The sequence below is a fragment of the Capra hircus genome, chromosome 12 (genome assembly GCF_001704415.2).
Source record: "Capra hircus breed San Clemente chromosome 12, ASM170441v1, whole genome shotgun sequence".
Classification (NCBI taxonomy): domain Eukaryota; kingdom Metazoa; phylum Chordata; class Mammalia; order Artiodactyla; family Bovidae; genus Capra; species Capra hircus.
Window position 1 is genome coordinate 65138147 of NC_030819.1, and position 20330 is coordinate 65158476.

The following is a 20330-nucleotide window of genomic DNA, read 5'->3' on the forward strand; positions in this document are numbered from 1 at the left end:
CACTCAGATTCCACATGCTGCACAGCACAGCCAAAAAAAAAAAAAAAATTGCAAGTGAATCTTAGTATCTGGAATATAGTTTTTTTGCTCAATTGTTTTCCTCTCTCTGTTTTGGTGGACAAAGAACCATTGAAAGTTTAGAATTGTTTAAATAAATCTCTGTAGGCATCTGTGTGCAAGCGTGTATGCCTAGTTGTGTTTTCCTACTCCAGGGGACCTTCCAGACCCAGGGATCGAACCTGTGTCTCCTGAATGGGCAGGCAAATTCTTTACCACTGCACCACCTGAGAAGCTGTCTACAGTGGCTCAGTGGTGAAGAATCTGCCTTCCCAGTTCGATCCCTGGGTCAGGAAGATCCCTTGGAGAAGGGCATGGTGACTCACTCTAGTATTCTTTCCTTGAGAAGCCCATGGACAGAGGGGCCTGCAGGGCTACAGTCCATGGGGTGGCAAAGAGTTAGACGTGACTGAAGCGACTTAGCAGCAGCAGAACCGTTTAATAAAAAGACTCATGGTCAGCTAAGGTAAAATAAAATGATAACTAAGAAATAAACCATATCTAAGAAATAAAATTCAGCCCCCTGCATTTTGGGAGTGCAGTCTTAGCCACTGGACCACCAGGGAAGTCCCCAGTTTCTCTTTTTCTGTATGCAGTATTCCTTTTCATACCAACATGTTTGGATTGCCTTTTCACACTTCGTTTTTCCAGCTGTAAGGAGAACATAGGATGGGATGATGGTATATCTATTCACTTCATTCGCGTAACCACACACACAAATGTATTATTTCTCTCTTCGTGCATGTTATCATTGAAGGTAGTTCAGTGATCAGCAGACTGCTCACTGGTTTTGTTCTGTGTTCCCTCTACAGATTCTGAGTTGGTTTGTACAGATTTCTCTAGGACTGAAACATATTCACGACAGGAAGGTTTTACACAGGGACATAAAAACACAGGTAACAGCTCAGAGACAAAATCAAGAAGAATAGATCTTTTATTTTCTTGAAATATCTCCAACAACATAGACTTTTCTCCACTTTATAGAACATTTTTCTTAGCAAGAACGGAATGGTTGCAAAGCTTGGGGACTTTGGTATTGCAAGGGTCTTGAACAAGTAAGTACTTTTAAAAATCATTTTTCCTTCTGTTCATAACAGCCAAAATATGTATTTTTAGGTATCAAGAATTAAGAAGGTATTAAGAGCTTGGTTTCTCAATAATTTTGGATAATTGTTTATATAAGTATGTTAAAGTATTCAAATGGTACATTGAGATTAAAATTTGCAAGACATATCTTGGCATAGTAGAAATGTTGGCAATGCTGTATAGTGTGATATAAGCTGGTCAAATGAGATGTGACTGAAATTTATGTAAAGTTAGTGAGCACTTTGTGTAACAGGAAAATTAACACCTGCTTAGGAGAGTATATTGATGCAACTGTTTCAAAAGACAGTTTGTTGATAATAAATGCCAAGAGATTTTAAATGTTCTGAGAATTTGTCCTAAGGGAATAATTTGAAATTTGGAATAGTTTAAATGCCTAAAAATTGGGAAATAGCTAAATTTTATAAAACTTGGCACAGTCATGTACCTGAATATCATTTAGCCACTGAATTTATGATTTTGAAGACTTTTTGATAATGTGAGAACAAACTTTGTTGTATTAAATTTAAAATTTTAAAAACAAGAATTATGAATTTCAAATACTCTATAATCACAGCTATGTGGAAAGTATGCATGGAAAAAAGACAAGAAGGAAATACATCAGAATTTTAGCACTAGTTGTTTGAGGGTAGTAAGATTCTTGGTATTTTTTTTCTTCTTTATTCACTTTTCCGTTTTCCAAATTTTAAATCATGAGAGTGCATTGCTTTCGTTATTGGAATGAGGGAAATTTTTACATGTGAGAGTTTGAAAAATAACAATGGTACCTTTTCGTGCAGTCTTTAAGCCATAAGTTTTTTTTTTTATTGTGTCGAGTTTGGGTAAATGAATTATAAGCTTAAAATCAATTAATTTTATTACTACACTATTAATATACTATATTTTAATAATAATGATGCTTTATTTTCATATATGAATACATCAAATTTTGTGTTACTTTTATACATTTTTCTTACATGTATGTGTATGTCTTAAGCCTTTCCTTACTTCAGTAACGCACTATGTTATTTTATTGTTTAATATAACTTTGCTAGTACCATGGAACTTGCTAGAACTTGCATTGGAACACCATACTACCTGTCCCCAGAGATCTGTCAGAATAAACCCTACAACAATAAAACGTGAGTTGCTGGCTTTTGGTTTGAAAGTCTTAGTAAAATCTTATGGATTCTTTCTTATGGTGCTTTGTAATTTCCTTTTCTTCACCTGTGAAATGAGAATCGCTGTGACTGCCTCTGACCACTTCAGTGTTTCCTAAAGCTTTCACATTTATGTAGAAAAGAGATATGTCTCTTCCTCTGATGATAGAAGTGGTAGAGTAGCCTTGAGAATTGAGGTCACTGTGATGTGCATCTTTGTACTTGATTCTCAGGCTTTCTGAGCACTGTTGAGCCTGTTGCAGCAAAGTGTTGTGGATGGGCCAGGTGGAAGGTCTGGTGACAGAGTGCAGGTTTCGGAGCCAGAAATCCTAACCCTGACTTGGTCAGCGACTTGAGCAAGTCAGTCAGTCTCTGCGGGTCTCAGTTCCCCTGTCTTCAACAAAGGTGTTGGCTAGGTGATTGTTAAGGCATCTTCCAGCTTTAAAGATCAACAAGCTTTGACGTTTGTGGTACTAGAGCCGACTGTTTAGGAGTAATATTAATATAGTTTGTGAAAGGGTTTGTCGCTCAGTCATGTTCGACTCTTTGTGACCCCATGGGCTGTAGACTGCCAGGCTCCTCTGTCCATGAAATTCTCCAGGCAAGAATGCTGGAGTGGGTTGCCATTCTCTCCTCCAGGGGATCTTCCTGACCCAGGGACTGAACCCACATCTCTTGCATTCGCTGGTGGGTTCTTTACCACTAGCTCCACAGGCAGCCTTAATAGTAATATACACAGTGATAAAAGATAAAGCCAAGATAGTCTTTACTTCCATGGAGGAGAAGGAAAACATTTCACTTTTCAAAGCTATCTTCCAGTTGAACTCGTTGGCTTTGCAGGAAGACCAAGTTCCTTTGTGGAGTTCATTGTCTATTTGTTTAGAACAGTACCCAAGTGATATTTGACTGACTTTGAAAGAGGTAAATGAAAAGCCAAGCCCTAAAGAAGAGTGGTGAACATTTCTCCACATAGTAGAAGAATGGGCATTTTTGGAAGATATCCTCTGACCTAGAGAAGGAGGTTGGCCTCAAGCTGACCAGAAATGCAGCTGGTGTAGCCAGGGTGGAAGGACAGGCTTTCGAGAGCAGAGCGCACTCAGTGCTGCAAAGAGAGACCCCTGGCTCAGCAGCATTGTTTTGTTGCCTTGCACTACTTTTTAAGCATCTAAGCCAACATTTAAATATGTTGATTTGATTCTTTGAATAATTGGAAAATCCTAGCAATAAATCATTACCAAACTGGGTTAATTCACGTAATGCACAGCAAGCCAAATGCTGAGACACTGAGGTTTGCAGCAGAGGAAGAAAGGGTTTATACACAAGGCAGCCAGATGAGGAGACTGGAGAACAGGTCTCAGATCTGCCTCCCTGAAGGCGAGGGATTTGAGATATTTATGGGATGAAGAAGCAGCGTGGTCTTAGGCAGGCTGCAATGCAGGATGGTCTTAGGCATGGGGAAAGGGGATTGGAGGTGAGGTAACTGGTGTTCTGTGCAGACATAGCTGAGTTTCATGCATCTTCTTAGGATGCATGTTCAAAAATGGAAATGTTTAGCATGATCTGAGGGGGGATTGTTTTTGGCCCTCTGAGGTCAAAGGTCATTTATTGGACACCTGCACAGGCCTAGTTTTAGCACATTTTAAGTTCATTGAGTACCAGATACTCTGTTTATTACTTAATCTAACTTTGGTTCTGTCTATGAGTCTGAGTGAACTCCGGGAGTTGATGATGGACAGGGAGGCCTGGCATGCTGCAATTCATGGGGTCGCAAAGAGACGGACACGACTGAGAGACTGAACTGAACTGATAGCCTTGAGTACGTTCCTTTCAAAATCAACCAAATGTTACCTGTTGAATCAAGTAATCCACATTTGAGCTCTTCCTCCCTCCTCCAAATTGCTCAAAATTCCATATGCACGCACATTTTCTTTGAGCTCATCACATGAAGTTAAAGTAAGTATTGAGCCATCAGATTGTAGCAAAGCTTGTGTGCCTTTTCTCTGCTGGGACTCTGACAAGCTACAATTTTTTTCTCTAGTCTTAAAAAAAAAAAGAGTAAGAATTGATAATGTACTGAAAGCATTTGTGAAAACTGGTCACCCTATATAAAATTGTAAAGATACACAAATATAATTGACTGCAAAGATAAAAGTTTAAATTGAGAATTATCCATAATTCTTGGCTTATAAACTCTTATCTTTCCCAGGGATATTTGGTCTCTTGGCTGTGTCTTATATGAGCTCTGCACACTCAGACATCCTGTAAGTATATTAATCATCAGATTATCGTGAGTTATTGAAAAGTATATAAATGAAAATAACCTCTGAAAGAAAAAGGTTTTTTCTAATATAAATTTATTTTTAATTGGAGGTTAATTACTTTATAATACTGTATTTGTTTTGCCATACATCACCATGAGTCCGCCACAGGTATACACGTGTTCCCCATCCTGAACCCCCCTCCCTCCTGCCTCCCCGCACCATCCCTCTGGGTCGTCCCAGTGACAGCAAAAGAGACACAGATTTATAGAACAGTCTTTTGTTTGGTTTTATTAGATTGTTAAAAATTATATGAACAAGATATTAACAAGAATGATAGCTCCGTATATACCAACATGGGACAGTATCCAAGCTATATTATTAAGTACAAAATCCAATTTGGAGAATAGTGCATAGAGCATGAAAAAAATGTTAGTCACTCAGTCGTGTCTGACTCTTTGCGATCCCAGGCTCCTCTGTCATTTAAAAAAGCAAGAGATAAAATGTCATATCGTATGATCTCAACTTGGTAAAATAAGTAGTATTTTTTAAACGACCGGAAGAAAATATATCTCTGGGTGGTGGAATTGTATGTATTTTCCCTGTTTATAATTTCCTATACCTTCTAGTTTTGGGAAACGAGTAAACATTTTGATAATAAAGAAACTAAAAAGCCCCTTGTTTTAAGTAATATGATGTTTCATTGAATAACTGCCTACATGTTGATGGAAACAATTCAGGGCAGACCATGGTACTCTTAATGAAAGCTTTTAACATTGTTTTGTTTCTCAAAGTTATTTTACTTTTTAAAAATATAAAAATATTTTAAATACCTTGTCTTATAGTTCAGTTGGTAAAAAAAATTCCCCTGTAGTACAAGAGACCCCAGTTTGATTCCTGGGTCAGAAAGATCTGCTGGAGAAGGGGTAGGCTACCCACTCCAGTATTCTTGGGCTTCTCTTCTGGCTCAGCTGGTAAAGAATCTGCCTGCAGTGTGGGAGACCTGGGTTTCAGTCCCTGGGTTGGGAAGATCCCCTAGAGAAGGGAAAGGCTACCCGCTCCAACTATTCTTGCCTGGAGAGTTCCATGGACAGAGGAACCTGGCGGGCTACAGTCTATGTGGTTGCAGAGAGTCAGACACAGACTGAGCGACTTTCACTTCACTCCCTCCTCTTTTTTAAATTTCTTTATTTTCGGTGTTTATTTATTTACTTATTTGACTGTGTTAAGTCTTAAGTTGTGGCTTGAAGGATCTTTCATTGCACAGACTCTCCTGCTGTGGCAGGAGGGCTCAGCAGTTGCCCCATGCAGGCTTAGTCCCTTCGTGGCACACGGAATCTTAGTTCCCCGGCCAGGGAGCAAACCCATGTCCCCTGCATTGCAGGACGGGTTCTTAACCATTGGACCACCAGGGAAGTCCCTCTTGGTATTCCTTTAAATATGCGCATTGAATTTTTCTCTGACTTAGTATCACCATTCCTTGTCCTTTCAGTTTGAGGGTAACAACTTACAGCAGCTGGTTCTGAAGATTTGTCAAGCTCGTGTTCCTCCGATATCGCCAAGGTTTTCCCGTGACCTACAGTTCTTAATATCCCAGCTCTTTGAAGTATCTCCCCGAGATCGGCCATCCATCAATTCCATTTTGAAAAGGCCCTTTTTAGAGAATCTTATTGCCAAATACTTGACACCCGAGGTGAGTTTGGAGGTGATTCTGTTTGGATTTTGACAGAGATTTTTGGCTAGTGAGTCCTGATACACTGTTATATTTTAGGTCATTCACGAAGAATTCAGTCACCCACTCTTATATAAAGCAAGACCATCTGCTTCTCGACCTGCTGGGAAGGTGGCCCCTGGTAAGAAGTACTTAAGTGTGCAATCAAAAGATATTTATTGTGTGTGTCTCGCGCAGTGATTTATAGTATATGGTTGACAACATTAGCAGGGAAATTCCTCCAGATTTATTGAATGTGGACATTTAAAAAATATGAGCACTATAAGCAGGACTTCCCAAGTGGTGCTTGTGGTAAAGAACCCATCTGTTGATGCAGGAGACATGAGATGAATTTATTATAGCAATAATATGATTTCTTATTAATCTCAATGCCTGAGACCTACAACACATCTTTATATTAAACCCAGACAATTCTAGCCTACCTTTATGAAGCCTCGTACTAGCTGTAACTGGAAAATCTGCCCAAATCGGCCTATGAAGTTTCGATCTCTGGGTCAGGGAGCTCGCTTGGAGGAGGGCAGGACTACCCACTCCAGTATTCTTGCCTGGAGAATCCCATGGACAGAGGAGCCTGGTGGGCTACAGATCATAGGGTTGCAGAGTCAGACACGACTGAAGCTACTTAGCATGCACGAGCATTATGAACAGGAGAAAAATTTTTGTTGACTGGTGACCTGTGGGCGTGCCTGTACATCCAGCTCATTCATGACCTGGAGGATTCATCTCCTCTCTTCTCATCAGTCAGGAAAACTTGATAAAGCAGTGGATTTGCTGATAAAGAGAGGCTCAAAGGGGTAGGATCCAAGCTTAACTTTTGTGTAGGGAAGGGGTAGAGAGTCAGAGAAGGGTCACAGACAGACATGGAATCATGAGGTGAAGCTTGTGTTTTTGAACTAGAGAGAATGGACTGAAGATTAAGAGTTCTCTTGCAGAGGCTGGTTTGAGCTGAAGTTAGGATCTTGGACCTAACTGGTAACAGTAGGAGAACTGTTACTATGTGATTCCCAAAGAAAGCAGGTGATACCTTATGGTAATGAGAAATAGGGGAGCTGCTTTAGTGACAGTGTCAGGAATCAGCTGATGAAACACTGTATGTGTGTTTGTGTGTATGTGTAAGACAGACAGACATTAAAGAGAAAAATTACTAATTCAATTAACATTGTGAAATAAGAACAGCAGGATTTTTCAGTTCCTTTCAGTTTGGTTGCTCAGTCGTGTCTGACTGCAAGTCCATGGGTTGCAGCACGCCAGGCCTCCCTGTCCATCACCAACTCCTGGCGTTTACTCAAATCCATGTCCATTGAGTTGATGATGCCATTCAACCATCTCATGCTCTGTCATCCCCTTCTCCTCCTGCCTTCAATCTTTTCCAGCCTCAGGGTCTTTTCAAATGAGTCAGTTCTTTGCATCAGGTGGCCAAAATATTGGATTTTCAGCTTCAGCATGAATGAATGAATGTTCAGTCCTTCCAATAAATATTCAGGACTGATCTCCTTTAGGATGGACTGGTTGAATCTCCTTGCAGTCCAAGGGACTCTCAAGAATCTTCTCCAACACCACAGTTCAAAAGCATCAATTCTTCGGCGCTCAGCTTTCTTTATAGTCCAACTCTCGCATCCATACATGACCACAGGAAAAACCATAGCCTTGACTAGACAAACCTTTGTTGGCAAAGTAATGTCTCTGCTGTCTAGGTTGGTCATAACTTTTCTTCTAAGGAGCAAGTGTCTTTTAATTTCATGGCTACAGTCACCATCTGCAGTGATTTTGGAGCCCCCAAAAATAAAGTCTGTCACTGTTTCCACTATTTCTCCATCTATTTGCCATGAAGTGATGGGACCAGATGCCATGATCTTAGTTATCTGAATGTTGAGCTTTAAGCCAACTTTTCCACTCTCCTCTTTCACTTTCATCAAGAGGCTCTTTAGTTCATCTTCACCTTCTGCCATAAGGGTGGTGTCATCTGCATATCTGAGGTGATTGAGATTTCTCCCGGCAATCTTGATTCCAGCTTCTGCTTCTTCTAGCCCAGCGTTTCTCATGATGTGCTCTGCATAGAAGTTAAATAAGCAGGGTGACAATATACAGCCTTGACGTGCTCCGTTCCTGATTTGGAACCAGTCTGTTGTTCCATGTCCAGTTCTAACTGTTGCTTCTTGACCTGCATACAGATGTCTCAAGAGGCAGGTCAGGCGGTCTGGTATGCCCATCTCTTTCAGAATTTTCCACAGTTTATTGTGATCCCCACAGTCAAAGGCTTTGGCATAGTCAATAAAGCAGAAGTAGATGTTTTTCTGGAACTTTCTTGCTCTTTTGATGATCCAGTCGATGTTGGCAATTTGATCTCTGGTTCCTCTGCCTTTTCTAAATCCAGCTTGAACATCTGGAAGTTCTCGGTTCACATACTGTTGAAGCATTGCATTGGAGAATGTTGAGCATTGCATTGCTTTACTAGCGTGTGAGATGAGTGCAATGGTATGGTAGTTTGAACATTCTTTGGCATTGCCTTTCTTTGGGATTGGAATGAAAACTGACCTTTTCCAGTCCTGTGGCCACTGCTGAATTGTCCAAATTTGCTGGCATATTGAGTGCAGCAGTTTCATAGCATCATCTTTTAGGATTTGAAACAGCTCAACTGGAATTCCATCACCTCCGCTAGCTTTGTTCCTAGTGATGCTTCCTGAGGCCCACTTGACTTCACATTCCAGGATGTCTGGCTCTAGGTAAGTGATCACACCATTGTGATTATCTTGGTCGTGAAGATCTTTTTAATATAGTTCCGTGTATTCTTGCCACCTCATCTTAATATCTTCTGCTTCTGTTAGGTCCATGCCATTTCTGTCCTTTATTGTGCTCATCTTTGCATGAAATGTTCCCTTGGTATCTCTAATTTTCTTGAAGAGATCTCTAGTCTTCCCCATTCTATTGTTTTCCTCTATTTTGCATTGATCACGGAGGAAGCCTTTCTTATCTCTCCTTGCTATTCTTTGGAACTCTGCATTCAGATGGCTGTATCTTTCCTTTTCTCCTTTGCCTTTTGCTTCTCTTCTCTTTCTTTTCTTCTCATCTATTTGTAAGGCTTCCTCAGAAAACCATTTTTCCTTTTTGCATTTCTTTTTCTTGGGGATGGTCTTGATCACTGCCTCCTGTACAATGTCATGAACCTCCATCCACAGTTCTTCAGGCACTCTGTCTATCAGGTCTAATCGCTTGAATCTATTTGTCACTTCCACTGTAAAATTGTAAGGGATTTGATTTAGGTCATACCTGAATGGTGTAGTGGTTTTCCCTACTTTCTTCAATTTAAGTTATTCAATTAAATGGCAGGATTTTTAGCCATAGCCAAATATCTCAGCTTCAAGGATGAGGAGGAACCAGTGAGAGAGAAAGATTACCCACTGTGATGGAGAAATTGTTATAAACTTAAGAAAGTTATAAAGGGAAAGTGAATGGATAATTCTGCTATGTTTAATTTGATTTGACATCATTATGTTTTGGTCTAGATTGAGAATGTTTAGAAAGTAGATAAGTAGAGCATGATAGAAAGTGTATTGTCTACATTTCCAGTATAGGACAGACGGGGAAACAGGAACACGTGGGTAAAGCTGATAAATACCAACACGTTAGAAGACCCACTCACTCATCCATTTCAAACAACAGTGGGACCTGAATGCTGCGGCCTGATAACCCAAGCTCTGATGGCTACATTTAATTACTTGTAATTAATTTAGTTAATAATTGAACTACTAAACATGCCATTATGTTATGCATATTGTTTCTGTAAATGTTAATATTCGCTCGTAAGTTCTTAAATAGTAGACGATTAAATAATTAAATATTACTAGAACTATATATGGAGAAGGAAATGGCAAACCACTCCAGTATTCTTGTCTGGAGAATCCCATGGACAGAGGGGCCTGGCGGGCTACAGTCCATGGGGTCGCAAGAGTCGGGCACGACTGAGCGACTAAAGAGAGAGAGGAACCATGTAAAGGAACCCTGGCAAGAATGATTTCCTCCATCCAAAGAAAATGCGTAGTCATTTTCCATCAGCCCTTCTCTTTGTGAGTATAAATGTTTCTGGTTAGACTTTCACTTTCACTTTTCACTTTCATGCATTGGAGAGGGAAATGGCAACCCACTCCAGTGTTCTTGCCTGGAGAATCTCGGGGACGGGGGAGCCCGGTGGGCTGCCGTCTATGGGGTCGCACAGAGTCAGACACGACTGACGCGACTTAGCAGCAGCAGCAGCAGAGTGAACTTATGTTTCAAGTGAACATAAATGTTTCTGGTTAAAATGTGTTATGAAATGCTCCGTATGCTTATACTCTCACAAGTATAAAAAAAGTTTTTTAATGAAGTTGTTTTCTTTTGGTTAAATAGATTCTAAAATACAGAAAGTGAGATTCCAGGGAAAGTGCCTACCAAGATCAAGGATAACAGTGCCAAATAAGAGGAAGGACATATTATATAGAAATGAATGGAGACCACCAGCTGGAGCCCAGACGCCCGTATCTGTAAGTCATGCTAAAGCATTCCTGTTGTTTTAGCAGATGGTCTGTTCTACAGAGCTTCTTGCGCATGTTCATGAGGTACGAGGTTCACTAGTTTTGTATTTATAATAAAATTCTGTAATTAGCATTAAAGTGGTAGTTCATGGGACAGCTTCTAGTTGTTATATATATTTTTAACAATGCTGTATTTTCTTATAGGTATTGTATGTATTAGTTTTTTTAGTAATTCAATTCCTTTTAATGTCTTTAAATAAATGAAGTTTTTCTATATAGGACAAGTGAGTAGAATAGCAGCAGAAAACTTTCTGCATTCATACTCCTAATTCTAATGTTGTATGTAATTGAGGAATTTTTATTATAAAATCATTGATTTTTTTTTTCCTGAGTTGCTTTATGCCAGTTATTTGAATCCATTTCATCAGAATGTTGAATCTTTTAGTTTTTGCTAGTGAGATGCTTCTGGCATATAAAATATCTGTTGTATTTTAACTGAAGAATGATATTCTTAAAGAAGGCTCATGGTATAATTACAGGACCATTTGAAGTACATTTCCTAAGTGTTTACTTGCTATCTAGACATTTGATGGCACCCCACTCCAGTACTCTTGCCTGGAAAATCCCATGGACGGAGCAGCCTGTTAGGCTGCAGTCCATGGGGTCGCGAAGAGTCGGACACAACTGAGCGACTTCACTTTCACTTTTCACTTTCATGCACAGGAGAAGGAAATGGCAACCCACTCCAGTGTTCTTGCCTGGAGAATCCCAGGGACAGGGGAGGCTGGTGGGCTGCCGTCTCTGGGGTCACACAGAGTCGGACACGACTGAAGCGACTTAGGAGCAGCAGCAGCAGCAGTTTTAGCAAATATGTTGGTGTACAGATAGATTTTTGAAACTATTAAATTATTGCCCTTTATTTGATGGAATGTGGCTTAACTTATTAAAGAATTTTGAAAGTGTATTGTAATTTAGAATACTCTGTAGCAAACCTGCAGGAGGTGAAAAAAAAACAAATAAACAAGAAAAAACATCTGAAAGATTTGTAGGTGGATGATATTAGGAGAACATATTGCTGGTTCTTCAATCCTCTGAAAGCTTCTGCTAATGCAGTGCAATGGGAGGTCTCCGCAGGAACTATCTTGGATGTTGTTATTACCGTTTGGGATTTTAGAGAAAATCCTAAAGAAGCTGTTTTTTCCTTCCAGTACTTTTCTGTATTTCTAGCCATTTTTCAACTAACTAGTAGTACCTTCTTTTGGGTTGTACAGAGGTAAACATTATAAAACTAAGAAAACAACTTGACACTTTAAATGTTTAATTTGTATTTAGACTGATAAGCCAGACTTTACACATTTACTTTAATATTTGATTAGGATTATGTGAATGTGCCATTTTTGTAAGTTAAAGATGGTCAAATATCTATAATTTCATATTTAATCTAACATTTATATTGTGTGTGTGCTCAGTCGTGTCCAAATCTTTGCAACCCCACGGACTGTAGCTCGCCAGGCTCCTCCATCCTTGGGATTCTTCAGGCAAGAATACTGGAGTGAGTTGCCATTTCATCCTCCAGGGACTCTTCCCGTGTATATGAACAACAACAAATAAGTTTATGAAAAACAGGAAATAATAACACAGTTTAGTTTCATATCTTGGGTTGGATAGATACTCGCTAGGTATTTGTATGCCATGAAGTACACGTGACTCATATTCTCACCTGAGCAAAATTATTAACTATGGTGAGGCAGGCCTTTGGCCTCTAAAACATTTTTCAGTTCTAGGATTTGGGGATTGTAAGATTACTGAAGAACGAGTCTAGAGCAAGAACAACAAGATAACTTCTATGCCTTGTCTTAGCTGTGGTCACTACCAAGCAGTCAGTTATTATAGATTTTAATCCTGTATTAAAAAATAAAATTCTCTTCCTTTTAATCCCTCAGGTGAAAATGGTAGAAAGGCCCAAACTTGCTGCAGTGTGTGGACATTATAATCATTTTTATGCTCAACTTGACTTGTTAAGGGAGAGAGCGCACGGACCAAATTACCACCATGTTCCTCAAAGAGATAGCAGAGATGAGGAGAATTATGATCAGAAAGAAAGTCACAGTCCACCTCCAAGTCAATGGTAATGTCATAGTCTAACTTAAACTTTCATCCTCTGAATATATCTTGCTATATCAACATTTATTTTGAAGTCTGTCCAAATTCTCCTAAAACATCCAGGAGGGATCTCCAGACTGTTCATTTAAAATACTTAATTCACCGTTCCCTTGACACTTTTTCATCTCAAGTTTGATGTAACTAGTCTTATTCACGTTGCCATTTGACTGTGGGCGCAGATTCATACTCTTGAATTTTTCATATTGTTTTCTTCTTTCTGGTAATGCCGGAGACCTGGGTTCGATCCCTGGGTTGGGAAAATCCCCTGGAGAAGGGAACAGCCACCTACTCCAGTATTCTGGCCTGGAGAATCCCATGGTTGTATAGTCCATGGGGTCGGAAAGTGTTGAACATGACTGTGCGACTTTCACTTTTCACTTTGAACTCAGAATGTCACAGGCGATTTGTGAATCTCATCATGAAGCTGAAAATCCACTTATCAAATTGCTGCCTATAATAAGTTAAAATTTCTACTCAAGCTGAACGTTTCTATTTCCTAAGGCTTGCTGAATACCTTCAGAGGAAATGTGAAGCTCAACAATATAAGTTGAAAGTGGAAAAGCAGTTGGTAAGTAAAAACCAAATATAAGAGGCCATCAGAAATTTCTAACGCTTTCTCTGTTCTCAAATATTCATAGTTCCTTAAGGCAAAGTTCATTCCACATGGAAGATTAAGACTAGTTTTTAACAGCTAAAGAAGAATATTGGGAATAGGCTTCAGTTAGGGTCTGAGAAGCCTAGTCCCTTCCCTGGCTCCATCACTTGCTGTGTGGCGTTAGGCAGAACATGCAGCCTCTCTGAGCTTCAGTATCTTTCTCTATAAAAGCTGTAGATAAGCTTCAAGGTCCCCTTCAGTGCTGCTTTTCTTTGATTCTAGTTTATTAGAATTCTACACATTTTTAAAAAGGGATTCTCGTATTGGATTTGAAATGAAAGTTAAACTTTACCCTTAAGTATAGTGTCAAAATGCTGGGGCTGAGTGAAACTGGATATACATCCTGTTTGCATTGCGCTTACTTTGAGCTGCTCAAAAGGTTTAGTTCTCTTCCCCTATCTAACCCCAAGCTCCAGGGGTTGCTGAACTTTTATAGATATTTGATTCCACAGTTACAGTTTTCCAGTTCAGAAAACAAATCTAGGTGTCTTCCATGGTAACATAAAATATTGATTGCTTAGAATAAACAGTACCAATGGTTTTATTCATTTACTTTTTTAAAAGTTTCATGCTTAATCTAAGAAAATTCTGCTCACTGTAGAAAAAAACTCAATATAATTATTATCAAATAGTGAGATTGATAATATAATTATTGCTTAAAGGATGAAGTGCAGGTCAAGCCATAAGATGGTTCCAGAATGCAAATACACTTGATAAATTACTTTATTCCAATAACAGGGCCTTCGTCCATCTTCTGCTGAGCCAAACGACAACCAGAGACAAAAGCTAAGAAGCGATGGGGAAGGACCTAGATTCTGGGGGCTGCAGTTCAGGAGAAATGAAATGAAGGAGCAGGTATGGAACTGTCTGCTTCCAAGGGCTGCCGCTGTATTTCTCTCGTTGTCTTTGTACTGTAATACTGTGTTGCTTTGGGGAGGGCGCAGCAACCCACTCTGGTATTAATATTCTTGCTTGGAAAAGCCCATGGACAGAGGAGCCTGGGGGGCTACAGTCCATAGGGTCGCACGACTGAAGCAACTTAGCATGCACACACGCCGGGTATTATTGTTTTTAGCATCTATGGTGCACCTGAGAGAGCTCACTACACAAACACTTGCTGGATACATGGTGTGATGCACCAGGCTGAGGGCTCAGGGGAGACAGAGACGTGTATTTCACCTTCTCAGAGAATGCAGTGTAGCTGAGTTCGTAGGGCTTTTTACCTCGGATTGATCAAGTAACTGTCCATCCTGAACATTTTTGAAATTTGTATTAGTTCCCTCAGACTGCTGTACAACACGCTGGGCAGTTTGAAGCAACAGAAATTTACTGTCTTAAATTTTCTGGAGGCTTGAAGTCCAAAGTCAAGATGTCAGCAGGGCCATGCCCCCTCTGAACTCTGGAGAGGAGTACCTCTTTGCCTTTTTCTGGCTTCTGGTAGTTGGTCTGTGATGCTCAGATATCCTCACTTGCAGTGACCCAACTCAGTCTCTGCCACTGGACGTGTGACCAGTGACCATCCTCCTCGTGTGACCGTCTTCGTCTTCTTTTTTTTTTTTAAGGAGTCTGCTTATTTTTTAAAAAAATTTTATTATTATTATTTTTTATTTTGTGGCCACACCATGTGGCGTGGGGCCCTTAGTTCCCTGGCCAGGGATCAAACCTGAGTCCTCAGCATTAGAAGTGCACAGTGTTAACCATTAGACTGCCAGAGAAGTCCCTGGCCATCTTCTTAACAGGACAGCCGCTGTATGCATTAGGGAACACATCTAATGTGAACACATCTTAGCTTAACTATTCACCTCTGCAATGACACTGTCTCCAAACATGATCTCATTCTGAGGTCCTGGGGCTTAGGACTCCAGTGTATCTGTTTGGGGGCACAAAACTCAGCCTATCACAGGATCATATGTAGAGAAATTGTATGTCAGTAACATATTTGTTATATATACTGAAGAGATTGTTCCAAGAGAGCTTATCCTCACTGGTGGAAGTACCCCAGGCAAAGTATAAGGCAGATTGTCATTTTGGGGAGCACTGACTTTTCCCTTACTACGTATCACACGTTTCTAAAATCATAGGCTGTCTTGGGGATGTCCCTGGCTGTCCAGTGGTTAGCACTTCATGCTTCCAATGCAGGGGCTGTGGGTTCAATCCCCGGGCAGGGAACTAAGATCCCACGTGCTGTGAAGCATAGCCAAAAATAAAAAATAAAATAAAAATAAAATCATAGGCTGTCTAGGAGTATTCTGTCAAGTTGTTCGCAAACATTTAACATTTCCGAATTGGGATTGCTTTCCAGGAATATTGGAAGCAGTTAGAGGAAATACGCCAACAGTATCACCATGACATGAAGGAAATTAGAAAGAAGATGGGGTGTGAAGTGGAGGTAGGTAAATTCATTCTTCTAAAGGAAATGTTGAGGGACTGCCCTGGCAGTCCAGTGGTTAAGACTTCTCTTTCTAATGCAGGGGGTGTGGGTTCAATCCCTGGTCGCGGAACTTAGATCCCACATGCCTCGTGGCCAAAAAACCAAAGCATAAAATAGAAACAATATTGTAATGAATTCAATAAAGATTTTAAAAATGACCCACATTACAGCATGCTTGGGGCTGGTGCATGGGGATGACCCACAGAGATGTTATGGGGAGGGAGGTGGGAGGGGGGTTCATGTTTGGGAACGCATGTAAGAATTAAAGATTTTAAAATTAAAAAAAATAAAAAATAAAATAAAATTAAAAAATTAAAAAATAAAAATAAAAATGACCCACATTAAAAACAAAATGTTTAAAAAACGGGAACAAAATGTTGCTCTATTGATTCAGAGCTAATTAAACTGAGCAGATATTAACAGTAATGATCTTTAAAAAAAATAATTTTAGATATTTAACTATATTTGACCATGCTGGATCTTTGTTGCTGTGCGGGTTTTTCCTAGCTGTGGTGAGCAGGGGCTCCTCTCCATTACCTGCTCGGCTGCTCTGCAGAGCTCAGGCTCTAGGGCATGTGGGCCTCAGTCACTGTGTGTGTGGACTTAGTAATTGCAGTTCCCAGACTCTAGAGTACAGGCTGATTAACTGTGGCCCATGGGAGTAATGATCTTCTCATCAAAAAGATAAACTGTATCATGCAAACTTTTTTTTTTAATAGGAAAACTGTCAGATATAATGGAAGCCCCACTTTAATATGGTTTACTTGAGGCTTCACAAGGTGATGGGGCTGAGAGTCTCAGTGAAGAGTGCCTGTTATTAAATACGGTTGATCGTGTTCCCTGTGAGTCAGTCAATAAGTATTGACCAGCAGGTATTTTATTCCAGAACCGGATTAGACACAGTGCCGGGAGCCAGCACATGAGATCCCACCCATGACAAGGTCATGAGGAGAAGACCTGACAAGCAGGCAGGTCAGGACTCCAGGGATTTCGAAAAGCTGCCCCAGGGGCTCGTCTTAAAGATGATATCTATCTTTCTGATGCTTGCTGTACTAGACTGCTCCCTAATTTCTGTGACACAGGCAGAAGGCCTTCCCCGATTTCTTTCCAAACAAAATCAACTTTAATCAATATGTCCCCTGGACGGTGGCATCCTATAAGATTATCCAGGATGAGAAGAGTATTTCAATCTAAACCCTTTTTTGCTAGCATTTTAGTTTGATTGACAAATGTGTTTATGCCCTTAGTACTAATGCCCATGACTGTTCACAACACCTTAATCATAAACAGCATAAAGAACCTGAACACACAAAAGGCCCTAATAGGCACAGAGCCCTTCGGGGGGTGAGGAAGCCCTATTAGAGAACATAAAAAATATTATTCTATAGAGTTGTTACTGGATCAATGCTTCCTTGCTGAGCTCTTAATGTGCTGAGGTTGCACAATAAAAACTATGGTTAATATAGTTAGGAATTTAGGAAATAAGAGTTTAGCCCTAGTATGAAAACAATAAGACAATTGTTAATTTTAGCCAAGAGTATAAATTTAGATGGTGACTTCTGCAAAAGAATTGACCTTTCTGTTACATGCTGCACCTTTACCCTATGAGACTGGAACTTTTCTGTTTTTTTGTTAAGCTCAAGGCAAAATGGAGCAATAAAGAATAGGTTACAGGAAACTGGTTTTACATTCACCTGGCCTGCAGGAAAGAATGTCAATAGGCCTTAGGGCCAGAAGATAATGTACATAAAATAAGACCCTTGTAAACAAAGAAGTTGGAGAAGGCAATGGCATCCCACTCCAGTACTCTTGCCTGGAAAATCCAATGGATGGAGGAGCCTGGTCGGCTGCAGTCCATGGCGTCGCTAGAGTCTTGGACATGACTGAGGGATTTCCCTTTCACGTTTCACTTTCATGCACTGGAGAAGGAAATGGCAACCCCCTCCAGTGTTCTTGCCTGGAGACTCCCAGGGACGGGGGAGCCTGGTGGGCTGCCGTCTATGGGGTCGCACAGAGTCGGGCACGACTGAAGCGACTTAGCAGCAGCGGCAGCAGACCAAGAAGTATGCAGAAAACATCCTGGGTGTCGTAAGGGCAAACCGATGTAATGTTCAACTTTTGCTTGGTCATCCTTAACGTGCAAACTCAACTGTCTTGGTGAGAGAGAGACAGAGAGAGCAAGCTCGGGTATGAAGCAGGGTCTGCCACTTTATTCTCTTAGGGAGTTTTTATGCCCTGAGTTTGCACGTTAAGGATGAGTGACTGAGTGACTAACACACACAACACACAAATAAGCAGCTGATTCTAAAGCCTGTACCCTTTCTAGCATAGACACTTCTACCCATAAATAGTTGTAAAGATAAGACACCCGCGTGTGAAGCAGTGATGGGATAACTGAATCTGGTTAAGCCCTGTGAGTGCATGGGAGTAAACATGAGTGGGATGAGCTGGTGGAGGAATTTTCTGGAAGAAGAGAGATGGGGCCCAAACTGGGCCTGAGAAGCAGAGTGGAGTTGGGAGAGTCAGAGCTAAGGAGAAGGGCATCTGAAGGAACCACACAAAGCTTCAGGCCTGGGTGCCGTGGGAGGGGCAGGCTGGACGTGCTTATCACCAGAGCAGTGCATGCGTGCTAAGTCGCTCAGTCGTGTCTGACTCGTTGCGATCCTATGGATTGTAGCCCTCTAGGCTCTTGTCCATGGGATTCTCCAGGCAAGAATACTGGAGTGGGTTGCCATGCCCTCCTCCAGGGGATCTTCCCGACCTGGGGATCGAACCCCCATCTCTTACCTCTTCTACCTGCAGTGGCAGGTGGGTTCTTTACCACTAGTGCCACCTGGGAAGCCCAGAGCAGTGGTTTGGCTAATGGTGGAGAGCCTTGTGTTATCCTCAGCCCTGTTTTTTAAGGCAGGTCTGGGATGGGAAGCCTGCATGCAGGAAAGATGGACAGCAGACTTTTCTAGAGAGGCCAGGAAAGGAGCCCCTGAGGGAAACGGAAGGCGGCCACATAGGACAGAGGCCATAAGGGAGTTCTCTCTAGCCACGCCCCCAGATCCTCCCCGGGCCAGTGTCCTCACGAGACCCCATTCAGGTCTAGCAGCTGAGGGTCAGCAAGTGGCCTTCAGAACCGATGCAGAACCAACCTTGTTGATTGTGTATAATTTATGTTGAAGGAGGACTCAAAAATGAGCTGGAAAACCTACTTGGTGAAGAAGAGTGACCTGCCCATCCCCCATGAAGCATCTGAGGAAGAAGCCCCTGTACAGGTGATGGTTATTGTTAGACAATGCTGTGTTTTCCAGTGAGTCTGCTCCAGCCTGGTGTTCCCATCCTTCCTTGTGCAGTAAACCTACATGGGAAAGTTTAAAAAACTCAATCAGGACCCTCTCTGGTGGTCCAGTTGTTAAGACTCCAATGTAGGAGCGTGGGTTCCATCCCTGGTTGGGGAACTAAGATCTGGCACATTGCATGGGGTGCTGCTTCACAAAAAAAGAAACCAAAAACAGAGCAATTAAAAAAAAAAATTAAAACACCTCGACTCCATCCCAAATGGTCTGGGGTGGGACCCAGGCATCTTGTTGTCAAGAGCTAGCTGGTGAGTTCGTGCAGCCAAGTTTGAGAACTGCTTCCGGGGTGGAAGAAATTTCTGTTGTCCAATGGTGAGTCTCAAAGACACCTCTCAATAAATCTCACAGTTAGTTTATCTTCAAAGTTACCTTTTTGGCATTAATAGGGCAATGGCGCCCCACTCCAGTACTCTTGCCTGGAAAATCCCATGGACGGAGGAGCCTGGAAGGCTGCAGTCCATGGGGTCGCTGAGGGTCGGACACCACCGAGCGACTTCACTTTCACTTTTCACTTTCATGCACTGGAGAAGGCAATGGCACCCCACTCCAGTGTTCTTGCCTGGAGAATCCCAGGGACGGGGGAGCCTGGTGGGCTGCCGTCTCTGGGGTCGCACAGAGTCGGACATGACTGATGTGACTTAGCATAGCATAGGGAACTGTGCAGAGCTGAATGATCAAATGGCTCGCAAAGGACTTCTTTTTTCCTCTGGGAGGTCTTTCCCCTTCATCTTCAATGAGGTGCCCCAAGGGCTTGATTGAGGGCAGGTGAGAGGAAGCCATGTTGAGTGAAGTGAAGCCTGAACAGCCTCCTTGAGTGTTTCTTTTTGTGAAAACCTGGGGACCTTCACAAGAGGCAGTGCCCAGAGCTCTAAAGTGGACTGAGGTTGAATTTTCTACCCAGTGCGGTGAATGGGGCTTCAGGGTCTAATAATGTTTGAC

At 41.4% G+C, this 20330-nt stretch overlaps 1 protein-coding gene across 1 annotated transcript in view; it reads left to right on the top strand.

Moving 5' to 3' along the window:
- NEK5 (NIMA related kinase 5) overlaps positions 1-20330 on the top strand; it is a 47586-nt gene that overhangs the window by 17150 nt on the left and 10106 nt on the right. The window contains exons 4-15 of the mRNA XM_018056310.1: positions 870-953; positions 1042-1112; positions 2196-2282; positions 4507-4561; positions 6051-6251; positions 6330-6411; positions 10674-10807; positions 12742-12926; positions 13463-13529; positions 14355-14471; positions 15919-16005; positions 19218-19310. Of these exons, the coding sequence (XP_017911799.1) occupies positions 870-953; positions 1042-1112; positions 2196-2282; positions 4507-4561; positions 6051-6251; positions 6330-6411; positions 10674-10807; positions 12742-12926; positions 13463-13529; positions 14355-14471; positions 15919-16005; positions 19218-19310 (1263 nt within the window). The remainder of the gene's footprint in view (positions 1-869; positions 954-1041; positions 1113-2195; positions 2283-4506; positions 4562-6050; positions 6252-6329; positions 6412-10673; positions 10808-12741; positions 12927-13462; positions 13530-14354; positions 14472-15918; positions 16006-19217; positions 19311-20330) is intronic.